The sequence below is a fragment of the Camelina sativa genome, chromosome 15 (assembly GCF_030686135.1).
Source record: "Camelina sativa cultivar CO46 ecotype springtype chromosome 15, ASM3068613v1".
NCBI classification, from domain to species: Eukaryota; Viridiplantae; Streptophyta; class Magnoliopsida; order Brassicales; family Brassicaceae; genus Camelina; species Camelina sativa.
The window spans coordinates 26,118,129-26,135,482 of record NC_141894.1 but is presented as its reverse complement, the minus strand read 5'-3'; the positions used below and the strand labels follow the sequence as shown (position 1 = coordinate 26,135,482).

Below are 17,354 nucleotides of genomic sequence, written 5' to 3'. Positions count from 1 at the left end.
ATAATTGCATACAAAATTTTAAACATATACTAGCTATAAATCTAGAAATGTTGATTGTTAACAGATGGCCAAACCTTATTGATATCAGACGACCTCACATCAGCAATATCTTCCTCATCATTACACTCTCCAAAAGTTGTTCCATTAAGAGGTGGCTCTTGGTGGGTATCATTGTTGATTGATACAATGTTGCTCCTCTCGAGAAATTGTGAATCGTCGATGCTAACAGTGCTTCCTCCATTTACTCCAAACTCAGGGCTCAAGAAATCAAAAAGGTGTTGCCTTGGTTGCCTCATAGACACAGTTGGATTATCAAACATAACATGATCTTGTAACTGTTGAGAGATTGGCCCAGCAAAACCATGAAAGGTCGACATTGGGGCCCCAACTGGCGCTATATCCAAATTAGGGTTTTCGTTGCTATTGTTACCTTGGTATAGAGCATGGTCATGGTTTTTGTTGTGAGATATCATACCCATCTTGATGTCTTGGTCGTTTCTTGGTTTAGGCGTTAAAGGAGATGGAAAAATCCATTTATCAATCAAGTAATGGCTTTGATTTTCCCTTAGTGCATTACCAATGCTAATCCTTTTTGTTTCTTCATCAGTCTTCCAAGATCTCTCATCATTTCTGGTGTTCCTAAGCTCCTCGAACTGTGCCTCAAATGGAAGAATCGGTGGATCGCGAAGAGGAGAATATTGCACAAATTTTGACTCTTTTCTGCGACGTATAATATTATCCCTTGAGAAAGATATCAACGCAAAAATCTCACTCAAGTCAAGATCATCAATTCTTCGACCACGATGCAGTTGCACCATCAGCTGATCAATGACATAACCCATATGCTTCTTATTACTCTTCAAGAATTGCTCATGAACCTTCTCTTTCTTTTCTTTCAGGTATGACTCAAGATTCATTTCTTTTTTCTTCTTTTCGATCTCCGGTAAGGAAAAGAAATCGTCGAGGAGACCACGAGCCTTCTCAACAGAAGGCCATACCATTGGCTCAACCTCCTTAGGGCTGAACATGATAATGCACACCATTACATCACACAATATCGTAAGTTCTTTTACCTTTTTCAGTAACCCTACCCTTATTTTCTTCACATAATTATTTTCTTCAACCTCCTTAGGGCTGAACATGATAATGCACACCATTACATCACATAATTATTTTCTTCAATTTCTCCTCTCTTGATTTCTCATTCTCAACCCACGCGAGTTTTAATTTTTTTATTGCCATGGTCACTCTTTGATTTTAAACTTTAAACAAGGAATAAAATCCTTAACACTAGTGCTAGTCAAAAGAAAAAAGATACGTTGAATAAATTTGATAAGATGTAAAATTAATTATTATATATTTTAAACTATTTAATTTTTATTTTCAAAATCAAACCAAAAGAGTAACACTTAAATCCGAATTGAACCACCAACATGTTCTAATCTTTATGTGGTTGTTGTGTTCTATGGAATTAAACACATTTTACATAAAATTAATTTTACTTCTAAATATATGCCAAATAGTATAGTCATAGTCAATACATAATGAATATGACTTTTAATTCATATTTTTTATGATTAGTTAGTACAAATAATTTTATTGACTACATTGTTTTCATTATTTTACAATGTATTAATTATTTTTTTCCTACAGATATTTTGGAAATTAAATGTTGACTATACATTCCAATTTAATTGTTGTTTTAGTACTTTTTATGCAAAGTTAACTTCCAAATTTTTATTTACTAGAGAATATAACCCACATGTTGCGTGAGCTTAGTACATTATTATGTTTTAATTACTATTTTCCAAATTTTTAAGAGTTTTTTTTTTTTTGTAATCACAACACAACTGTAGTATTAAAGTTTATGATAGTGTTGTCAGTGTGTTACATATGGATAAACTTGATACTAGGACTTTTGGTCTATCCTAACAGTTTCAATTAACCTTATGCATGGTAGTACTTAAGGTGTCAATCCAAATAGGATGATGCTAATCATAAAAGATGCAATCAAGATAGAAAAAGTTTTAGGGGAGGGGGGTTATCTATTTACCTAATGAAGCAAAAATGAAAATGCAATGAACTAAACAACTTAAAGAAGTAAGCAGAATTAAGCTACAGAACAAGTGCAATAAACGATACTAAGCAGAATTAACTAATAAGCCGAAGTTAACAAGAAACTAAAACAGAATAATGCATAAATAAGAAAGTAAACTAGAGAGCGAGTGACTGCTCGATCGAGCATGGTATGAACCAAGTTCGAGCACTAGGTCGAGTGATGCAGGACTAAAGATTAAGAGCAAAAGTAAAGTGCAGAAACTATAAAGCAGACAATGGCAAGTAATTAAATGCAAGAAACATAAGCAAACAAGTAGTAAAAAGATCCTAAGGATGGTAATAATTGGTTGGTATTTGACTTAATCTATCTAGGTTGCTTAACAAAACTCAATCAACAAAGAGCTAATCCTTAGACAATGATCTCATAAACTTGTTAATCCACTTTCATGACAATAGCAATCAAATTTAGTAAACTCCTAACCTAACTCTCATTGGTGAAACCATACTGAACAGGCATTAAGATCCTAATGAAGCAAAAATGAAGCAAAAATGAAAATGCAATGAACTAAAAAACTTAAAGAAGTAAGCAGAATTAAGCTACAGAACAAGTGCAATAAACGATACTAAGCAGAATTAACTAATAAGCCGAAGTTAACAAGAAACTAAAACAGAATAATGCATAAATAAGAAAGTAAACTGGAGAGCGAGTGACTGCTCGATCGAGCATGGTATGAACCAAGTTCGAGCACTAGGTCGAGTGATGCAGGACTAAAGATTAAGAGCAAAAGTAAAGTGCAGAAACTATAAAGCAGACAATGGCAAGTAATTAAATGCAAGAAACATAAGCAAACAAGTAGTAAAAAGATCCTAAGGATGGTAATAATTGGTTGGTATTTGACTTAATCTATCTAGGTTGCTTAACAAAACTCAATCAACAAAGAGCTAATCCTTAGACAATGATCTCATAAACTTGTTAATCCACTTTCATGACAATAGCAATCAAATTTAGTAAACTCCTAACCTAACTCTCATTGGTGAAACCATACTGAACAGGCATTAAGATCCAGATTCATTATTTGTCAAAAACCACCCTAGGCAATTAATCTCTTATGTTAGGCACAATAATCTCTAATATTAGTCTAATCCAGAATTTTAAACATTTTTTGAATGATAAAACATCTATGATTTATCCTTAACTTCTCAGAACAAATATAGCATAAAGAACACCTAATCCAGAAAGGATTCTATAGAATTCAAGCACAACCTAAACTAACTAAGTTCACTACCAACCTAACCCATTCTTAAGAATCTATCTCTACTTAGATATAATAAATAAGATTTAAGAACACAAACCTAAAAATTAACCAAACAGACATAATCAGAAAGATAATGATGAGATCAGCAACTTTGTAGAAAAAATCAAATGAAAGTACTTGAAGGATCAAAAGTTATTAATATTACAAGTTTTGGTGGCTAAAAACCTTAGAAAGCAAAAAAAACGAGAATGTTCTGCGGCCAGAGGTGAGAGGTTTGTTTATAGGAAAGCAGGAAAACCCTAGTTAGATAGAAGACATAATTGAGAGTCGGTGGCTTTTGCTTGACCATGTGCTCGACCGAGTGCATGGTCGAGTGGTTGGTCGAGTAGCTCCAGTCTTAGATCTAGGATGATATATAATCAGTAAAACAGTTATAACTCTTGAACCACAACTCCGGTTGGCCTTAAACCACCGGTCTTGGAAAGCTAACTCGATTGCTGACAACTTTGATGAAGAACGCTGAAGCTGAATGCCAACGGAAGATCTTCATTCTAGTCGATCTTTGAGGGGCTAGTCTTGAATCCGAGTGAGTGTTCTTTGGTAACGGTCGAGTGTGTGCTCGAGTCCATGGTCGAGCGGTTGCTTTCCTCTTCTTTTGAGTCTTATTCCCTTGCTAGATGTCTCTTTGTGATCACAACTTCTCCTTGGTGATTCAAAAGTACCTAAATTCACCTATTTATGCACATAAATATGCAAATTTTATCCTAATGCATAAACTGAGAATAAGAGACATAAATGTGCTAGAACTAACTCTAAAAAAATGCAAAACAGAAGATAAATGCATGCTAAAACATGGTAAAATGTAGAGATATCAAAACTCACATTATATGAATTCCACCCCCCCCCCCCCTACCTCAAATAAACCACATTTCATGTCTTCATCCCATTTGATCGATGGATCATGAACATTGTCTTTACCATGGAAATATGATCCTCTGCATTAAATTTTGGGATCCTCTGCAAAAATTGTGGTATTAACTATTGGGAGATTTACTTGGATGTTATACATTTTAGGTAATATTATCAGAATCTACAAAAAAAAAAAGATTTTATTACTAGAATACTTCGGATATTTTCAAAATACCCAGCGTGCCCTTGTTTTATGTTAACGGAAAAAACGTAATTACAAAAATGACATTCCCACATCAGACGCCACGTCAGAAATTGCTGACATGTATTAAATAACTCAGTCGTAACACGTTACAGAGGTAATGACGGCTGAGTTATAGGTATGTTGCGGCTGATTTATGGAAAAAAACATTTGAGTAAGAGCGGACGGCTTACTTAGAGCATAACTCTGCCAAACGTTACGGCTGACTTATTAAAATCTGGCTGAGTTATGCTCTAACTCAGCCGTCTTTACGGCTGAATTTTCACCCAATGGTTGAGTTGTCAAAATTTTGGCTGAGTTATCACTTCGACACGGCTGAATTAACTTTTTTCGGGTGGCTGAGTTATGAAAAACGGCTGACTTATGAGATGTAACCATAACTCAGCCGTGATAGGCTGACTTATCGTACAACTCGGCCATTTCACGGCTGACTTAGTAGCAAAAGATTAATTACTAGAATATTTTTCAGTTACGGCTGACTTATTAAACGATACGGCTGAGTTACATATTTTCAGTTGATGAAGCGGCTGAATTTAACTACCATTTTTTGTTTTTTAATTACTGTAATGTTATTCATGTTGTGACTGAGTTATAATTTGTTTGATGGCTGAGTTTTATTTAGGCTGAGTTATAATTTGTTTGATGGCTGACTTGCCACGTCAGACGCATCATCCATGTCAGCATTCCATGTCATCATCTTTCTTCTCCGGAAATACGAAACATCGTTCCTTTGAGTCTTGTTCTTACATGGTTTTTACCTTCTTCTTCACCTTGTTCTTCTACTTCTTCTTCACTTTCTTCTTCACCTTCTTCTTCACCTTCTTCTTCACCTTGTTCTTCTACTTCTTCTTCACCTTGTTCTTCATTTTCTCTCATGGATCCAGTTCCGGTACTAGTTGTTTCCGGTAATTGCGTAAAGAAACAGAGATGTGTATTTAACACCGACGATAGAGGGTGTATAGTTGTGCAGATACATGGAGGCACAACACACGACAAACTTGTGGAGGTTGTTCTTGAAGACTACGGATTGGACGCGTTCAGCCATGAGCTAAACGCATGCTCTCGATGTAAAGTTGGGTACAATGCGAAAACTTTTCCGATGCAGTATTATTGTAATACATTTGTTTTATTTTGTGCAATAACTCAGGCGTCAAACATTATAACTCAGCCGTCATATTAATCGACGAGACCTTTCATTTTCCGCTTTCAGATTATTCCTTGTGATAACTCAGCCACAGAGCATTATAACTCAGCCGTCATATGAATTGACGAGACCTTTTGTTTTCCCATAAATACTATAACTCATGCGTCAAGTAATATAAATCAACTGTTTGCTTTCAGATTATTTCTTATGATAACTCAGCCACAAAACATTATAACTCAGCCGTCATATGAATCGACGAGACATTTTGTCTTCCCGTAAATACTATAACTCAGTCGTTAAGTTTTTTTTTTTTGGGTTGTGACGTGGAAAATCGAAAATGATGTGTATTTTAATTTGCTGATGTGTATTTTTTTTTTAAATCAAAATCGATAAACTAAACCCAAGGGGTAAATTGTAATTACACTCAGGACAATAAATATTTGAGCAATTTTTAGAAGATTGTTAGATACGAGAAATAAACCAAGGATAACATTTGAATAATTCTTTCTTAACTATTAGGTTTTCCAAAACAAAACTAATTCAAATATCATGTTGTACAAAATAAGATCCAATACAGAGACTATGTGTTAGTGCTTTTTTCTTCGAATGTTGAGTTTCCTTTTGCATGTTCCTCCTCCATTGCATTAAGAAATGAAAAAAAAATATTGTTTTACTGATTTAGATTTGTTTCTTTTTCTTTCAATATATTTTAGGAATCTTTATGAACCTTGATTTATCAGTTTTAATATTTGTTGAATATAACATACAAAGACAAATATATATGGGAAAATGTCATTAAAATCCCAAGTCTACATTTTCATTGATTTAAAGCCCGAACTCTGCTTTTGGAGGAAAAAAACACCAATTATTTGTTGACTTCCAAATAAATCGCAAACTTTCGTTGACTTAGTCTTTTGAGGCACAACGTTAAGTGGTCAAACAAAGAAATTAAACTGGATTAATTATCTCGTTAACGAGATCCGTTAATATCAAAATGACGATGTTTATAACACCTTAAAACCCCCAAATTGAGAAATCGATTCTCAATTTCCCCAATTCACATACCTCTTTGTTAGAGCAGATGTCGAAAGAAAATAGTAAATGGAAGAGACAGAAAGAGAAGAGATCGAGATTCGACACTAAGGAGAGATGTAGAGACAAATTTTACGTAAACCCAAAACAGTTTTTCTTTTATTTATTTTGTTTAAAATTCAAAAGGTTAATTTTGTCTTTCTTTGTAGGGTCTATGGCAAATGGGAAAAGGGATTTTAAGAATTGGCATTTGTAATAAATTTACACACTGTTCATGGCATATTTTATAAATTTCTCTAATGGACATGTTCATGTCTTTTAGCTATTTCAAAATGGCTTACATTTTCTAGGTGATGGTAAATAATATATTTGTAACATACAATATATATAGGTGTAAAAAATACACTTTTAATAGTAACATACATAAAACATTTGTATATGGATATAAATTAGTGTACTATAGCTAAAACATTTTTATAAATTATGTACAATAAATTTTAATATATTTGTATTAAATTTATTTTATTTACAAAACTTTAAACTCGCACATCAGGCGGATATTTATCTAATAATTTAATAATACATACCAAAGTCTAACTACAAAAGTACAAATACACAAAAATTATCAAACTTCGGTTTGGTTTCGTTCATTTTTAGGAGCGAAAGCTTCGATTCGATTCATCATTTACTGACTGGTACCGAAACATAACTGAAACAATATTTGGTTTGGTTTTTTGTTAGAAAATTCTCAAACTTTTCAATAATATTATTTGCAAAGTTTTTGTAAATTTTGGTTCAGTTCAAAAGTTTGGTTTGGACCAAAATTAAAAGAATTTTGAAAAAAAAATTGAAAATACTTTACTTAACCCAAACAGAACCAGTTAGCGATGTAATAATAAAAAAAAAATGATCTTTTAAGCTTATGCCCAGTAGTAGTTCCCACAGTTAGATATTTCCATATTACTTGGATTTAATTGAAACAGAAATTAAAATTTCTTTCTTTTTGGTCTGCACAAGTAATTATTTTTTACTGATAATATACACACAGTAAATGTTATGTCTTCGCAGACACGCAAAAGCCTAATCCTATGCTCTTTTTAGTAACTGCACCACCTCTGCTACCAAAAAGGCCATACCTTAAAACTTTTTTTTTTTTCTGTGTGTTGGCTAAGAACCCTTTATTATAATCCTATTTTAATTAATTCTTGGATTTTTTATTCACAAATAAATCTGAATTTACAGCTCTAGCTGTACTATTGATACATTAAACGAAGAGAGGACGTTTCGAAATCAAAAGGAATCTTAAAACATTTGCATTTATACGTATACATTCTTTGGAGTTCTTAAAATTTAGAATTCGTTAAAACATATTTTGAACGACCAAGATAACTTAATCTTCGTAAATTGATACTTAATGATGAATATTTAAGGGGTCTAACTAATCACATACATTGGTATAAGTCTGAACCGGTTTCTCTTGGTTAATCTGAATCCAACAAGAATTCTAATTCACTTGGGAAATTTTAAGGCAACTACAAGAGAGAGAAGTAGATAGGAAGAGAAGAAGATAGAGACATAGAGTGTGTGTGGGAAAGTGAGAGAGAGAGACGAGAGGAAGTAGTAGAAACTCTGATTTTCTAACTAGAGAGAGAGATGACAAGGAACTCTGATTTTCTTGGGGTCATAAAAGAAAGGAATAACGGAAGCTTCTTCATGATTCTTCAGACTGTAAATGTTTCTTCAGAATACATGGTAACATGGTTCTAAACTCTTTTTGTTCTTCTACAATTTAGTTTGGAAAATGGTTGATACTTTTTTGGTTCTCTGTAACAATGAGTCTTGCTTGTCCTAAAAGGTTGAATCTTGTTAGCTTTCTGTAACAATGGGTCTTGTCTTAAAAGGTTTAATCTTGTTACATGTGTTTTAAAGGTAGGATATTTTCGTTGCGGTCTCAAATAACTCACTAGTTTTGTTGCTTCTCTGTCTGAATGTGAGCTGTGTTTTCAAGGTTGAATCTTTTGTTCAACTGTATTTAAGGGTCTCAAAAAAACCTCACTAGTCACTGCCATTTTTATCTTTAACGAACATGGTTTTGTTGAATCTCTAAGTTCTCTTTCTGGAATGTGTGGATCTATGCTTTACAGTTCACCTTTGTTTCTTCTTGATGTGAGTTCTGTCCTGTGTTCTTGTAATCTTGTTGGGTTTGTTTTTGTGTTTGATGGAACAAAGTTCACTATATTTTGACTATTTTCATTTCATGTCTTCTTATATATTTTGTCTCTTCTTCTTATTCGCATAACCTAAGCGAGCACTTCCTCATGACTTTACGAGAAGCTTCTCGGACAAAGAGCTCTCCTGTAAGATGAAGATAAGAACGCAATGGGGACGCTCTTGGGAAGTAGGGATCTCCAAAAACCCGAGGTTCTACTTTATGGAGAAGTCCGGATGGAAGAAGTTTGTGAGTGACAACGCCTTGGGACACAGTGAGTTTATTACCTTCACTCACAAAAGGAAGATGGACTTTACTGTGAAGATCTTTAAGCAAGACGGCAAGGAGATGATCCAACCTCCACAACCCGCAGCCTTCTTGGCTTCTTCAAGTAAGAAGATTTGCTTTTCGGATTATGAAACAGTGAACTGGATGAAGTCATTTTGATTCTTTACTTTTGGATGATGAAACAGGCAGTATCGAAATAGAACAAGAGGAAGATGACAAGAGGGAAGATGTCGTGGACCTGACAAGAGCAGCTGAATCTAATGGTAGGAAGCTCAAGTTTGGGAAGAAGCCAGCTGAAGGATCCCAAAGTTCTAAGAGGGCCGAGAAGCTGGTTTGTCCCGGGAGAGGTGTCCCAGGAACCTCTTCCTCCACTGCTGTCAAATTCACCATAATAATCAATAGACCATACTTGCTACAATACCTGGTACGATAAGACAAAGCAAGACACTAATATGTGGTTGGTTCCCTAGTCAAAACAATTTTTTGTTTTGTTTTTCAGCTGATACCAAAATCTTTTGCAAACTATCATCATATTCCGAAAAAGAAGGCAACGTTCAAGATCCATCATCCAGATGGGAAAAGGTCATGGGATGTGGCTTATCTGCCAAGAAAGACGCATGACATTTTCTCTGCTGGATGGCTACGTTTGTGTAAGGATTACCCTCTTGCTGTTGGCCATACCTGCGAATTTACACTCATCAAACCAAAAGAGCTGCTTCTTGTTGTCTCCATACCCTAAGAGAGAGTCGCTACTCGCTAATAATGATGGATGTGAGGGGTGTCTTAGAGAAGAACCCACTGAGGAACAAAGACTTTGTAATGGTGTTGTCTTTAAGTTTTATGTTATGACTTTAGTTTGGTTGATATGCTTCTGACCAATTTTAAGTTGGTATCTAACTTTTCTTATTATCTTATCTATGGATCTTGATATGCTTCTGACTAATTTTAATATGTTATTCAGGAATCAAAATCTATCAAGGCAAAAAAAAAAAAAAAAAAAAAAAAAAAAAAAAAAAAAGAGAGAGAGAGAACTGTTCATCTAACAGAGGTATATTTATAAAATAAAGTTTCTGAAAAAAGTATGAACCTAAACCGACAAAATGAATTAGAACCTGCGAACCAGATTTAGAGGTTACATAATAACTCGGTACAATCAAGTTTCTCAGGCAAATTCGTGTCCCAAACGACCAGGTTACAGTATTCAACAGAAGTAGAGATCATTCAGATGAGTTAGCAGCTAAAAAATGCATCTCTTAGGTGAAAGATCATGGCCTAAGCTTACAATGGTCTTCAATCTGCCATGACCAATCAATTATCAGATTTTTCTGCATCCAAATTAGACATTGCCTCAATGACAGAGCAGAAGGAGCTGTCATTAGGAGTAATGCCTTCACTTTTCATTTCCCTTAGTAGCTCCTCTGCGAGTTCACCATCCTGGTTTTTACTCAAACCTTTTAACAGAGCATTGTAGGTGAGAAGGGTAGGATTAAATCCGAGACTCAACATCTCATCCCGAACCATAAAAGCATGTTTTGTATCCCCTTTCTTACTATAACCACTTATTAGAGTGTTGTAACTAATGTGGTCAGGTTTGATTCCTCTTCTCTTCATCTCCCCCATCAACTCGCGAGCTTCCTCAAATTTTCCTTCACCACAGAGCCCTCGCATCAAGCAATTGTATGTCACATCATCAGGATTGACATTCATCCTGTCCATCTCCTTCAGCAGTGAAAACGCACGGTCCATGTTCCCTGTAGCACAATGACCATCCATCAAGGTGTTCATCATCACAAGATCAGGCTTCATTCCCATGCCTAGAACTTTCCCAAACAACTCATCGGCTTCCTTCGTTCTATTTCTTCTACATAGGACATAAATAAGCGACGTATAAGTAAACTGCGTAGGCTGAACTCCATCGGTCAGCATTTCATCGTGCAAAGCAAATGCTTTCTTTGCATCTCCATGCTGGCTATATCCATTTATGAGTATATTGTAAGTAACAGAATCCAATGCAATACCCTTCTCTCTAATCTCCCTTATCAATATTTCAGCAGCTTCTATCTTATTCTCCATAAACAAACCATGAATCAATGTGTTGTAAGTATAAAACGTCGGCTCCATACCTTGTTTCACCATCTCATCCCTGTAAGCAAAAGCTGTCTCCAAATCCCCATTGTTACTACAACCACGGATCAAAATATTATAGGAAACAGAGTCCGGAACCAACCCAATCCCCTTCATCTCCCTCAACACCTCAGAGGCTCTTCCTTCATTACACATCCAAGACAGAATCGGGTTATACGTCTGCAAATCTGGTTGAAAGCCTTTAGATTTCATTTCATTGATAATCAAACGAGCTCCTTCGATTCGTCCTCTCAAAGAAAACCCTTGAACAAGACTGTTGTAAGTAACAATGGTAGGCTTAATTCCAAAACTCTCCATGATCCATAAAAACTCTTTGGCCTTCTTTAACTTCCCTTCTTTGCACAATACATTGATCATTATATTGAAAGTGTATACATTCGACTTAATCTCCATCCTATACATATCAGCATAGAAGACCCAAGCACTCTCTGTACGATTCAACCTTGATAACAAACTCAAAATACAGTTACAAGTTTCAGTTTTGAGATCAAAACCTTTCTCCTTCATCAGGTAAAAGCACTCTATGGCTTCATCAACCATTCTCAGTTGACAACAACATCTGACCAGGAGATCGAAAAGAATCGTGCTTTTAGTCTCCAATCGATCACGGGCAAGCACCAGTTCATCGAAAAGGTCTATAACTGAGTTCTTACGACTCGTAATAGCTTCTCTCAGCAACTGAGTAACGGGTTTGGGAGAAGAGAGCTTAGAGACAACAGCGATGGCTAAGCACTGTGTTAGAAAGTCCAGGCGACGAAGATCGATGTGGTTGACGAAGTTGAAGGCTAAATCAGGAGTCTTGACGAGGTTGAGCAGAGTTGTCGATACAAGCGAAGGTGTGAGTTTGTCTGCAAGGTGTTCGACGAAATGCCACTGAGAAGATTTTATCGAGTCGAGCAAAGTAGCAGAAGTTATCGGCGGTGAATCTGACTCGGTGGTTGACGTTAGGGCCAAAGAAGAGAGACGTGAGGCGGTAGGAGAATAGCCGGTGCCGGAAAGAATTGAGATTCGGTGGCGGGGGAATGTGAATCTTCTCATGGCGCAGGGTTGACGAATTGAAGAGGTTCACGCGGTTTATAAGTGATGATGATGCAATCTTTTGGTCCAATTCGCGGTTTAAATTGGGATTGGTTATTTCGGTTTAATGTTAGTGTAGTAGATTACGGATTGTTGGTTCAAATAATTACAAAACCGAGATTAATTCATTGCTTTTGGGTAAAAATATCTCAGTAGTTTGTTAACTAATTTTTTTTTTTTTTTTTTTTCGGTGAGAAAACGATGTGTTTGCCGCTGTTATTTTATCGTATTTTAACTAAATTCCTTTTTATTTGAGAAAACAGTGTATTTGCCGCGGTAATCCAACCACATTACTAACTAATTACCGTAAAAACGCTAAATCATGAAAATTGAGTTATTGTATTGTCAACAAATGCTCGTTAAGACGACACATAAACAATATAATGTCTTGACAATTAAATTTGTGGTCGTGAATTTGAAAAAACAACGTTGTTTTGTGAACTAGGAATTTTATAGTGCTACTAATCAGAGAGCCGAACTTTTATAGTGCGACTAATCTCATAGTTTCACCATGTGAGTTTGCGACCACGGCTATTTTGAATTGGGTTATCGAAATTTTTTATTTTAGTTTAAACAGATATCTAGGATCATATGATTTTTCTTAATCATCCTTTTAATTCGCCGAAAGCAAATAAAACTTTTAATTATCTATGAGATTTGACATAAAAATATATATTTATAATAATTTTAGATTTCTAGTATTTTAAAATTTTTCTCTTTGCTAATTATGCTTTATTGTCTTTGAGTTATTTTTTAATACTAAGTAAAATATAAATTTGATATGATGCACATATTATTTTTGATATGAAAGTTATATGTCTTATCCATTTTTTTTGCACCAAATATGTCTTATCCATTAATATAGGATATATAAGATTAAAATCTGATTTTCTGATGATGTAATATAAAGCTAAATCATATTATAAGATGTAGTGCATGAAATTTTAATTCCAGTTAAAAATATATCAAATAAAATATAAAATTAATATGCAATGTATTACTTATTTATCAATTAGTTGTAACTAGTTTTAACTAAATTCAATATACTGTATATTTTGTCTACCCGCGTAAACAGTGTTTTATAAATTGTAGTATTTTAATTTGATTTTGGTTACTATATCTGATTTGGCTTTGATTCAGGTGATCACGTCAATAAATCAAATGTTTAGGTTGCATCAAGACAAGAATTACGGCAAAGAATCAGAATTTATACTACATTAATAAAAACAAGATATTACAAAACAACCAAGGACAAAGTTACAAAGTTACAAACAAAGGGGGAGCTACAAAACCCAAAATGATGGGCACAAATACAAGTATCAAGTATCATAGTCTGAAACCAGAGAACCATTCATATAGGCCTCTTGACTTATTAAGAATCCAATAGCTTTTTGAATCAATCTTCATTCTCTTCTCTCTCTCTAGGCACAGCACCAAATTCTTTGATTAGAATCTCAGCCACCAATGGAACCAAATGCGTGACACGAACACCTTTCTTATAGATCTCTCCAATATGCGAGTCACTTCCTATTCGTCCCCCGACATACACGTCAGCACCCTCAACTGGCTTACCTTCGTCGCCGCGTGTTAAGCATCCCATAAACCCGATATCCGCAACTTGGACTTGTCCGCAAGTGTTGGGACATCCTGTCCAATGCATCCTTATCGGTCTTGGCACAGATACAAGTCTCTCTACTTCTTCTGTCACTTTTAAAGCTCTTAGTTTTGTCTCGATGATAGCTTGTCCACAAAACTGGTTACCAGTACAAGCAACTAAGCCTTTCATAAGGATAGATGGCTCAGGGGAGAACCTGCTCTTGAGAAACGGCTCTTGAAGCAAAGCTTCAGTTTTCGAGGAATCCACATTTGGGATGATGATGTTTTGCTCTACCGTGAGTCTAAGCTCGCCTGAGCCGTAGGTGTCAGCTAACCGAGCAAGCTCGTCCATGTCATCAGCTTGTAGCCTACCAACCGGAACATGAAGGCCAATGAAGCTAAGACCTTCTTGTTTCTGAGGGTTGACTCCAAAATAATCTCTCCTCTCCCATTGTTTATTCACAAGATCCTCCGAAGATCCTCTCTCGAGTTTCCCATTTGGCATTCTCTTCTCTACTTCAGCTCTAAATCCTTCAACACCCTATACATTTATTTGCAGAAAAAATCAACAATCAAGAACTTCAAAATCTAAGTAAATGATTGCAAGAGGAAGAATGTACTTACAAGTTCATCGATAAGCCACATCATTCTTGTCTTCTGTCGGCTTCCTCGAGTTCCAAGATCTCTGTAGGCCTCTAGAACAGCTTTGCAGAGAGGAAGAACATCATCAGCAGGGACCCAAGCATCAAGAGGAATAGCTTCTTCACATCTTTTGGGACTAAAGAATCCTCCAACAAGCAAATTGAATCCGAACCGGCCATCTTTAGTGGCAGGCATGTAAGCTAGATCATTGATATGTGGATGCTCATAGAGATCATGAGTCCCCACCACACACACATTCCACTTTCTTGGCCTGCAACAAAAACCCTTTTAACTAATACATTCACATACTCAATCTTAGCATCAACGACTCAAAAAAGTGAACTCACAAGTTGGTGAAATCAGGATTGCCTTGGGCATTAGCAGTGATAAACTGTGAAAGAAGATTCGTGTAAGGCCTAGTATCAACAATCTCCTCCGGGTCAATCCCAGCTATAGGATTACCAACAGGGTTCCTCACATTATCCATTCCACTCTGTAGACTAGTTAACCCAACAGAAGCAAGACCTTTCAAGATCTCAGGCACATCAGGCAACACAACACCACGGATCTGCCAGTTCTGTCTAGTTGTCACATCAGCACATCCATCTTCACCATACTTCCTAATCACACTCGCTAAATACCGAGTCTGTGCACTTGTAGTCACCCCATTTGGTAACTTCAACCTCATCATAAACTTACCATCTGCAACAACAACACCAAAAATAGATAAATCCAAATGTACTAAACGATTAAGAGTAAAGACAAAACCTTTCCACTATTAGATCCCACAACTGAAAACAGAGGATTAGAGAACATACACTGATGCTTTCTACGGTGGAAGAGACCAAGCCACTTGAGTCTAACATCAATATCATCTTTAGAAGACTTTTCACTATCAAGCTCTTCCATTGACTTCTTAGCAAGCTCTTCAATACCATTCTCCATAAACAGCTTCATTGGCTCTCTCTCGATCTTAACCTTCTCCTGAGGATTGATCCCTTTGCGAAACTTCTCCTTGAGAATATAAAACCCATCTTTCAACTCAACTCTTGGCTCAAGCCGATCTGCGTCGACGGATGCGGTGGATTCGGCAGGAGCGGTGGTCTGAGCTGCAGCAACAAGAACGGATCTTTTGGGTTTGGAAGAAGGGAGGAGAGGAGCTGTGAAAGTGAGAGAGAAAGAAGTCATGGCGGAAGAAGGAGGTAGGAGAAGGTTTGAGACGTGCGGCCATTTTTGTAGAGGGAAGATATGAGCTCTTGAGTAATCCAAAGGGTCAAGTCTCTCTGAATCGCGTATGTTGTGAGGATGAAACAGACACTTGTGATTTCTCTCTTTGTTTTATTCTTTTTTTAAAAATTTTGAAAAATATATATTTAAAATTTTGTATTATTAATAATATAATTTATTCACTTCGTCCATTGACTTTGTGTTAATATACTAATTAGCATCATAACTTCTTTTTTTGTTTCCCTTTAATTATGAGTACTCAACATGAGATATTATTTGATAATTCGATTTCTAATATTTTTCTTATCTTATATTTGAAAGATAAATATCATATATATATTTTAATATTGGTGTAACGCCTAAATTCAAAGACGCAATACATAATTTTTTAATAGGTTGAATAACAATCCGATTTTAAATGAATATAGTTCATATTATTAGTATATTAAATGAATATAATACATATTATTAGTATACAAATTACTACAGTCTTTACCAAAACAATTTGTGTCATTAGGGATATATAAAAAGTTTATGATTCAATGATTAGAGAAGATTCAAGGCTGATGTGCTCATTAGATTTAAAGTAAAAATGATTTATCACAAAATATCACAAGGTAGAAAAAAAAGTAGTCTTGATTAAACAACTAAGACAAGTTGTGAAGCAGCATCTCAATCTAGTCGTGTGTGGTATTATGAATGGACTACTTTGAATAAACAAATGATATATCTATTGTTAATTAGGTATTAGTCATAGGCGTTCTTTAGCGTTATTCTAGAGACATGAACCAAACATCATCGCAACGTCTTCTTTCTTGACAACACCAAAACGTTAACATTGTTTATTTTCTCATACTTCTGTCTTTAGATTATTTGCACTATGCATGTGACTTCGATTATGTTTGATTCGATTAACAATATGTTCTTTGGTTTGGTTGATTCGATTAACCGAGAAATAAAGACATGTCGAATTTATATTATTATGTTTTTCTAAAACATACATGTCGAAATTATCTAAAAATGAAAATATTCGGCTCAGTTCACGATTAATTTTGGTTCTGAATTTCAACAGCAAAATTCTGGTTATTTCGATTTTTTTTAAATTAAATTCGAGTTTTTGAGTTAAATTGGGTTTGATTCGATTCAGGTATTAGTGAAAACCGGTCTAAACTAGTGCTTTCGACCCAAATCTATTGCTCAGGAAGGAAATGATTGTGTTGGTATAACTATTAAGGATTGAAAGAAAATAAAATTTAGGATTGTGTCATCCAAAATTTATCACTTTGGAATTAAAAAATAGCTAGTGGCTCTTGTAGCTATTAAAATCTTAAGGACATAACGTATGACTTCTCAGGACGTCTAAATAACAAAAGAAACAAGTTGAGACCATCGCCACCGGTTGAACTCATAAACATTACTCAAAAAAAACAAATATATATATTTTAATTGAAACAAATATAAACCAATGATAAGTGGCCATGTGTATTAATAGTGTGATAATCGTTTCTT

The 17,354-nt window shown here is 35.2% G+C and overlaps 4 protein-coding genes across 5 annotated transcripts; 1 reads left to right on the top strand and 3 right to left on the bottom strand.

Moving 5' to 3' along the window:
- LOC104748721 (uncharacterized) lies at window positions 1-1,197 on the bottom strand. Its single transcript, XM_087486859.1, has one exon. The coding sequence runs from the start codon at window positions 1,155-1,157 to the stop codon at window positions 42-44; it is 1,116 nt and encodes a 371-aa protein (XP_087342985.1). The 5' UTR covers window positions 1,158-1,197; the 3' UTR covers window positions 1-41.
- Window positions 1,198-8,214: 7,017 nt separating this feature from the next.
- Window positions 8,215-10,098, top strand: LOC104747381 (B3 domain-containing protein At2g16210-like). The gene is made up of 4 exons (XM_010469009.2): window positions 8,215-8,413; window positions 8,967-9,261; window positions 9,344-9,582; window positions 9,658-10,098. The coding sequence occupies exons 1-4, from the start codon at window positions 8,315-8,317 to the stop codon at window positions 9,895-9,897; spliced, it is 873 nt and encodes a 290-aa protein (XP_010467311.1). The 5' UTR covers window positions 8,215-8,314; the 3' UTR covers window positions 9,898-10,098.
- A 92-nt stretch (window positions 10,099-10,190) lies between these two features.
- On the bottom strand, window positions 10,191-12,396 carry LOC104747380 (pentatricopeptide repeat-containing protein At2g15630, mitochondrial). 2 transcript variants are annotated; one of them, XM_087486847.1, is made up of 2 exons: window positions 11,282-12,396; window positions 10,191-11,019 (listed from the first exon to the last, which is right to left on the bottom strand). In XM_087486847.1, exons 1-2 carry the CDS (start codon window positions 12,339-12,341, stop codon window positions 10,973-10,975), a joined length of 1,107 nt encoding a protein of 368 aa, XP_087342973.1. In that variant the 5' UTR covers window positions 12,342-12,396; the 3' UTR covers window positions 10,191-10,972. The 2 variants fall into 2 exon arrangements, with proteins under 2 accessions (XP_087342973.1, XP_010467310.2); XM_010469008.3 differs by having other exon boundaries at window positions 10,191-12,390.
- A 1,171-nt stretch (window positions 12,397-13,567) lies between these two features.
- Window positions 13,568-15,985, bottom strand: LOC104747379 (ferredoxin--nitrite reductase, chloroplastic). Its single transcript, XM_010469007.3, has 4 exons — window positions 15,437-15,985; window positions 14,966-15,320; window positions 14,601-14,889; window positions 13,568-14,517 (listed from the first exon to the last, which is right to left on the bottom strand). Exons 1-4 carry the CDS (start codon window positions 15,804-15,806, stop codon window positions 13,777-13,779), a joined length of 1,755 nt encoding a protein of 584 aa, XP_010467309.1. The 5' UTR covers window positions 15,807-15,985; the 3' UTR covers window positions 13,568-13,776.
- Window positions 15,986-17,354: the final 1,369 nt, after the last annotated feature.

Bases quoted from the DNA above. Each gene is read 5' to 3' on its own strand.
- LOC104748721 (XM_087486859.1), bottom strand. From the start codon at position 1,157: ATGGTGTGCATTATCATGTTCAGCCCTAAGGAGGTTGAAGAAAATAAT.
- LOC104747381 (XM_010469009.2), top strand. From the start codon at position 8,315: ATGACAAGGAACTCTGATTTTCTTGGGGTCATAAAAGAAAGGAATAAC. The intron at 8,414-8,966 runs GTAACATGGTTC...GCATAACCTAAG, and splicing joins ATGTTTCTTCAGAATACATG to CGAGCACTTCCTCATGACTT. The intron at 9,583-9,657 runs GTACGATAAGAC...TTTGTTTTTCAG, and splicing joins CATACTTGCTACAATACCTG to CTGATACCAAAATCTTTTGC.
- LOC104747380 (XM_010469008.3), bottom strand. From the start codon at position 12,341: ATGAGAAGATTCACATTCCCCCGCCACCGAATCTCAATTCTTTCCGGC.
- LOC104747379 (XM_010469007.3), bottom strand. From the start codon at position 15,806: ATGACTTCTTTCTCTCTCACTTTCACAGCTCCTCTCCTCCCTTCTTCC. The intron at 14,890-14,965 runs GTGAGTTCACTT...TTTTTGTTGCAG, and splicing joins AATCCTGATTTCACCAACTT to GCCAAGAAAGTGGAATGTGT. The intron at 14,518-14,600 runs GTAAGTACATTC...ATAAATGTATAG, and splicing joins TGTGGCTTATCGATGAACTT to GGTGTTGAAGGATTTAGAGC.